General features: G+C 37.7%; 1 protein-coding gene across 1 annotated transcript; it reads left to right on the top strand.

Moving 5' to 3' along the window:
* The first annotated feature begins 377 nt into the window (after positions 1 to 377).
* LOC132312984 (uncharacterized) lies at positions 378 to 6,662 on the top strand. Its single transcript, XM_059811577.1, has 7 exons — positions 378 to 642; positions 722 to 891; positions 2,541 to 2,617; positions 5,044 to 5,109; positions 5,300 to 5,374; positions 5,477 to 5,551; positions 5,951 to 6,662. Exons 1-7 carry the CDS (start codon positions 491 to 493, stop codon positions 6,338 to 6,340), a joined length of 1,005 nt encoding a protein of 334 aa, XP_059667560.1. The 5' UTR covers positions 378 to 490; the 3' UTR covers positions 6,341 to 6,662.
* Positions 6,663 to 7,248: the final 586 nt, after the last annotated feature.

Here is a 7,248-nt window from a genome sequence, read left to right as displayed (position 1 = left end):
TTTTCTTTTCGGCCGTTGATTAAATTTATAAAATAATAATTTTGTCTTCTCCTTGTAGAAAAATTATGTCAAATTTTTTTTAAAAAAATAAATAAGATCATTATTTACTTTTCACATTTAAAGTTACTCTACAGCAATCGACCAAGACTGACCCAAAACACACAAAAAAAAATTCTCTCCAAAAGAAAATTGTGGAACCCTTGACAAAAATGTAATTATCTTCGGGTCCAATTCTTCAACCAAAGACTTGGGCGAGAATCGGGCCGGTGTAGCACAGTTCAAAATCAGTCCTTATTGGACAATTCTTCTCTGGGCCCCCAGAATTCAACCCAACCCATTCACTCAGAGTTCCCACACCCAACCCAGCCTATTTTCTGCGTGTAGAAGTGACATTATCATCACTTGCAGAGTTGAAATTCTCTTGAGGTCACTAGGTCGTTCTTCTTATCAAGCGAGAGACAGGCACCGGAGTTTTTAGAGAGAGATACCGATGGACAGAGAGTGGGGCTCCAAGCCTGGCAGCGGAGGCGCCGCCTCCGCCCAGAACGAAGCCATCGACCGCCGTGAGCGGCTGCGGAGACTCGCCCTAGAAACCATCGATCTCGCCAAAGATCCCTATTTCATGCGAAATCATCTCGGAAGGTCCTTTATTTCTCTATCTCTCTCTATGTGTGTGTTTTTTAGTGGATTTAATTAAATTTTTTTGTTGTTTGGTCTGTAGTTATGAATGCAAGCTTTGTCTGACATTGCACAACAACGAGGGGAATTATTTGGCGCATACACAAGGAAAGCGACACCAGACCAATTTGGCTAAAAGAGCGGCTCGCGAGGCGAAGGACGCCCCTATTCAGCCTCAACCTCACAAGCGAAAGGTCTATCTGAAGAAGTCAGGTAAAATCTTCATCTTTTTGTAAATATAGATTATAAATTTATCTTATACCATAATTTATAGTAGGCTTCCTAGGCATGGTTTGATGAGTTCAAGTGTTTATATTTTGCTACAATATACCATAATTTCAAGTAGGCTTGTTAACCCACCGTGTCATGAGTTGAAATATAACTAATACGGCTGGTGATAGTGCACATGTGGTCCGTAATGGGCACAATATGCTACTCTTGTTGTTACTCCGTGGAGCATTAGTGTGTGTAATTTGAAAATTTTGATTAGAGGTGGGAATAAATACTTTATTTGAGGGTCAAGTAAATGTCCAACTTTGGGAGCACACATGGGTAATTTAAATCTTTCAGTGATTTTGATTGTTGCCTTATTTTACCTAATTGTTGTTTTTCTCATGATCCATCGTCATATAAATTCACTGGACTTCTCAACACATGAAAAGATATCAACATCAAACAAGAACAATTAAAATTCAGTCTCAACGCATGAAAAGATATCAACATCAAACAAGAACAATTAAAATTCAGTTTGCTAAGTAGCTATGAATTTGCATTTATAGTTAACAATTCATAGTGATTGGATGGCAACTGGTTATTGTGAATGGGATTCTCCTCCTGTAATAGTTCACCATGATTCAACTATAGTGTCATGCGCTCATATGAATGATAACTGATTACTAAAACACCATCTCAACGGATAAATGGAATATGAATGGAGAGGAGGTATAAAATTATTTGAAATTTGAATATGATCTTATTATCAAAAAATATATATATCAACGATTAAGTGGCCAAGCCCTTAGGTAATGCAAATTTATTGTCTCAATTTTTTCATTATTGTACATATCCAAGCATGCATAAATAGTAAGGCAAAATAAATAAATCAAAGGACTTGCAACGAATATTGCAGTCACTCGTTCATGTTTTCTTCACATTATATCCAAAAGACATGGCATTCATGATTATGCTCTTGCAGAGTTAGTTGTCTATACCACCTTTAGCTCAAGATTTATCTCCCCCTTCCAAATGGAAGATTGAGGGAAGGGATGACACTGGGTGCATGTGTGTAACTTACATACCAAAAAATAAAATAAAATTTGTCAGTGGTCATCTTGGTTCTTATTGATTTTAGGTCTTGCCATGTTTTCTTCAGTAAAATGATGAGAGCTTTTTTATAGTTTGGTATACATATTATTCTGGATTTTTATTTAATAATTCTGGTGTATTTTTTAAAAAAAAATAAAAATTGTTAAAATTGGAAGTAGTTCTATTTATTTTTTGGTTTGTAAGTACTTGTAAAATAGTTTTTCTTTTTGCAGTAACAGTGGAGAGCAGACTGCAGAGGCTTTAGTACAAATTTATCATATTGTTCAGTGTATTTTTGTCTTCAAACTTCTATAAAGAACCTAAACTTAGTATTGTTTATAATGAGCTAGATGCTAGTTTTGTGGTAGCTAATCTGTTTTGTTGGTCCAACTATTTTTAATGACAGTACTTTTGACTCTCGTACTTCTTATGTTTAATAATACTGATGATGTAGCTTTCTTCCCATTCACTGAGAAATTGTCTAGCTATAAGGTCAGCACTCTGCTTTTTACTTCGTGTTTTGACATTTCTAATTTTTTTTCCTGGTGTCATTGCAGTCAAAATTGGTAGGCCTGGTTATCGGGTGACGAAACAATTTGATCCAGAGACAAAACAGAGGTCGCTTTTATTCCAGGTGCGAATTTATTTCATGACTTTCAAGTTTTATGACATAGTGCACCTAAAAAAAAGAGTTCACATGTACTCGATAGCTGGTTTATTTCAGAAGAGTTGCATATTGGACAGTTGTCAAACATATCCTCAAACAAACTAAAATGGGGATTTTTATGTTCCAAATGAGATGAGATAAAACTAAACGAACTTGATAATTTTAATTTTACCATATACATGTTGTCTTGGACTAGGTTGCTTAGATTTGGACTAGGTAAGATAGGTTCTGACAATAAAATATGGACTTTCCTATAGTTGTGAACACAAATAACTAATTATATAAAAGAAGAGCATGAGAAGGGGGAAAAATCCACGTAGAATTCCTTGGGAGCCACCCCAGAAGGTAAGGTAGCATCACACGTCAAACTATATCTTTGATTTTTTAGATCCCAGGTCTGTTGAATTAGGTATATTACAATAATTATTTGTACTCGTAGTTCTTGCACTTATACTAGGACTGAAACTTGAAAATAGGAAATTTGGTACTTTGACTACCCAAACTATAGTTGACTTACTAAGGACTCCACGTAATGACCTAATAGCATGACCCAAATGAGCTGAATCAGACCAGTAGGCCATTGCTGTTGATCACTTTTTGTTGCATTGCCCAGTGGCTTGGGGTTGCCGGAGTTTATTGCTGGGCTTGTTCAGGGTGCTGTGGGTTATGCCTCGCTCTTCACGAGGACTGATTGAGGCTTGGAAACGGTGTATAGTGGGTGCCCAAGCTCATGATTTTTGGAGGGCAGCGCCCTTGTGTGTTTGGTGGTGCTTATGGCTTGGACGTAATAGAAGATCTTTTGAGGGAGCAGAATCTTCTATTGGGTAGCTATCTCTCTTTCTTGTTGGGGTCTTGGGAAAAATTGTAAATCTATGGGGAAGATGTTGATTTTTTGAACTCTTTGAGAGTTTAGGAGCCCTATTAGGCCTTGTGTAGCTTTTGTGGGATGCGTTCCCGTTTGAACGCTTTCCATTACATCTTTACTTGTCAAAAAAAAGAAGCAGCAGCTTATTAGAGTATGAATAAAAGCAAACTAATAGCATACTTGTAAGAATAACATAAACTAAGAGACTATTTCATTATGGAAACCCCAAGGCGCGTGCCCCATGAAGTTCCCAAATTTGCCTCCTTTCTTGTCAACATGCTCTGCTTCATGAAGATTCCAGTTATAGATTATGCTGAGCTTGTTTTTTATGAGACCGTGTCTTCATAAGGTAAGTTAACAGAACAAAGTAACATTTATACAATTTCTTTGATGAACAAAAGTTCAATAGCAAAGTCAAAGAGGTTGCAACCCGATTACACTGGAAGCATACTAAAGAAAGACTAAACATTACAATCCAACCTATCTATGAAATCTAAGAAAATAGGGAGTTGTTCACTCTTCATGGTGAACTTAAAAAAAAAAAAATTGTTTCACCTTTTGTGTAAACCATTCACCTGTTCAAAACATTATGATTCTTCTCAAACCACAAGAGGCAAAAAATGAGCCGCTTCAACTATTATGCATCTTCTCTTTCCAACTTTCAGCCATTGAGTATCAACTACCATTCCACTGAAGACCCAACTCGCTCCCAAAACATCAACAGCATGAACTTTTAACAAAATCACTAACACGGTAACACCCTATGTCAAAGTTAGTACTGTTAACGTCTATTATAAAAGACAAAACATGACCTCAATTTTAATAAAGATATTACTTATCTCACTACTAATGTAAGCAAAGTAAAGTGGAAATTAAATTTAAATTTAGTATACATACATTATACATTACAATATATATACACATATATTGATAATTTTTCCACTATCAAACATTGGGAAAAGAAAGTAATATTAAACATCAAGCTATTTGTTGAACTGCTTCTTGGAAGACCAAATTTTAAAATTCAAAATCACTTGCTTGCACTGCTATATGGTCCAGAGATAGAGTCTTTCTATGATCATTGTGTAAATAGCACTGCACTCCCTCTCTATGATTTATTATTCCGAGGCAAAATTCCTTTTCGGTTCCTGGTTGTAAATAAAAATCATCATAGACACTGTTTTTTAATGCAAAAGTAGAAGCATGTTATATAATTTTCTGTTCACTATTATTTGCTTCTATTTTGTTGGGTTTTTGGGAGAAATTATAAATCCATGGTGGAGATTGTTGATTTTTTTGGACTCCTTGAGAGTTAAGAGGCCCTGTTTGGCCTTGTGTAGCTCTTTATGGGATGTGTTCCCCATTTGAACGCTATCTAATACAATCTTACTTATCAAAAAATATACTCCGTATATAATTTTCTGTTCGCTGGCAAAGGTCTTTTCAGTTCCAGTTAGTAGATACAAATCACCGTAGGATTTTTTGCACATACTTGGCATTAACAAATTGTGACTTCGATTTTTGGCAGATTGAATATCCTGAGATCGAAGATAATACAAAGCCGAGGCACCGCTTTATGTCATCCTATGAGCAGGTGGGCTAATTTCCAATTTAATCCTTAAAACTGTAGTTCTGATGGTGCACAGTGAGCTTTTTCCTCCGAATGGTCTTTTATTTTTTTTCGCACCTGGAAAGGATGGATTAAGTTAAAATTGCAACTTTACTTTTTTGCCAACCACATCAAAATCGTAATCTTTCATCATCTTTGACATTTTCCTGGGCAGAGGGTCCATACGTTTGATAAAAGATACCAGTATCTTCTGTTTGCAGCTGAACCGTATGAGATCATTTCTTTCAAGGTAAATCAATCATACAATTACATAAATGCTTACAAGCAGATTATATATATTTGGCTATTGTTGGGTAATCAATAGGTTTTTGGCTGTGCATATACATTTCAGGTTCCTAGCACAGAGATCGACAAATCCACTCCCAAGTTTTTCTCCCATTGGGATCCAGACTCGAAAATGTTCACGGTTAGTCTATGCACCCGACTTATACTACTGCTGCTTTTTTTAAGTTCTGATTTTGATTGTACTTGGGAACCAAGAGGTTTAATTTTGAGCCATGTTCTCCATTGTATGGGGTTCAACACTGTCCTGAGTTGTTCAACGACTCTCTTTGGACTGTGGACAAGAATACTTGGTTTCATTCATGAAAACCAAATCAGCTAATTAACTAGCAGTCCTCTTTTGGCCTGCACTCCCAGCAGATCAAAATAAGACATTGGACCCCTAGGCCTATCTGCTGGTTTGGATTGGTCCACCTTACCTCTCTGGTAGGGAGGGGTAGCCGCTGGTTTGTTTCTAATAATTAATGATCTTGTTTGTGAATTTTATCTGACGGGGGGTTATGTGGGATGAATCAATTTACAGTTGCAGTTGTACTTCAAAATCAAGCCACCAGAGGCAAACAAACCGCAGCCCACCCCTTCAGCCAATGGCTCAGCAGCTCCTTTGCCACCTCCGCCTCAAGCTCCACCGCCGCCACCCCCACCACCACAAGGACTCCCACCAGGAGCTCCAATGGGAAATCCTCCTAGAGCCCCGCCACCTCCTCCAATGGCGAATGGACCAAGGCCTATGCCTCCAGGTGGGAATCTACCTGCCCCTCCACCACCCACAGTTGGTAGTGGCTCAATGGCAAACTTCACTCCTGGCACTCAGATGGGAAGACCTCCAATGCCACCTCCACTAGGTTTTCCAGGACCACAAGTGCAGGGCCAGGGAGCACGCCCACCCCCACCACCTCCGAGCATGGGATAAGAGGTTCTATGCAGTGTCTTAGCACATCAGTAGATATGAATTGTATCTAGACACAATTTGACATAATCCACAAACCAGCTCATCATGTTGTTTAAATTGGGAAAGAGGCCTCAGTGGTGATTTAAGCAGTGGTTACACTTACTCATATGGAGATTTGCATCTCCAGTTATGATTCCTGTATGGTTTTTTTAACTTTTTGGTCCATGAATCTACCAGATATGAATATGGTAAGGTGCTAAAATCACAGATGCCGAAAGAGAACTGTTGGTATGCTGTCGAATCTGTGTTATATATATCTATATAATTTTGACATTCCATTTAATCCATTTATAGCTACAATTTAACCAAATAAAAGCATTAAAATGTGTTCATGGATTACCCAACTATTTATTGTTCTGCACCTGATAATGGTAAGGAGCTGGGGTTCCATTTCCCTTTTCATGGAAAGGATTAATTGCTAATTGTGCAGTGAGTAGCCAATTCTTAGAACGTGAAGCAGCACAAGAACAATTTTAATTTGCAGGATGCGTTTTCATCCGCACCAGCTATTTGACAGTCTTTTTCTGGGTATGCGTCGGACCTAAGTAAACAAATCCATGCACTTGGAGATTTGTAGTTCGACAATTGTTATGTTACCTCCCGATAATTCAAGGACAATTGGCACTATTTGTGTGACACTCCCACCTCCATTATGGCTTAACGGTCTCCAAACACATTTCAAGTCTTGAGTTATTCTACATACAACATGACTTCTTTGGTAGAGAGAAGCTCAGTGTCATTTTAACTTTTATCTCTTTACCATTTCCTTTTCCATTAAAACGACAGTTTCCTTTCGGGAAAGAGAAATGCATAGATGGTCCCAATAAATTGGTTACCCTCAAGAAATTATTACATAATCCCGGGACCCA

This window comes from Cornus florida, unplaced genomic scaffold (genome assembly GCF_030987335.1).
Source record: "Cornus florida cultivar Cherokee Brave unplaced genomic scaffold, ASM3098733v1 CherokeeBrave_3.0.0_Hap2_Chr06, whole genome shotgun sequence".
Classification (NCBI taxonomy): Eukaryota; Viridiplantae; Streptophyta; class Magnoliopsida; order Cornales; family Cornaceae; genus Cornus; species Cornus florida.
Note: the sequence above shows the minus strand (reverse complement) of the source record. Positions and strands in the feature narration are given on the sequence as shown.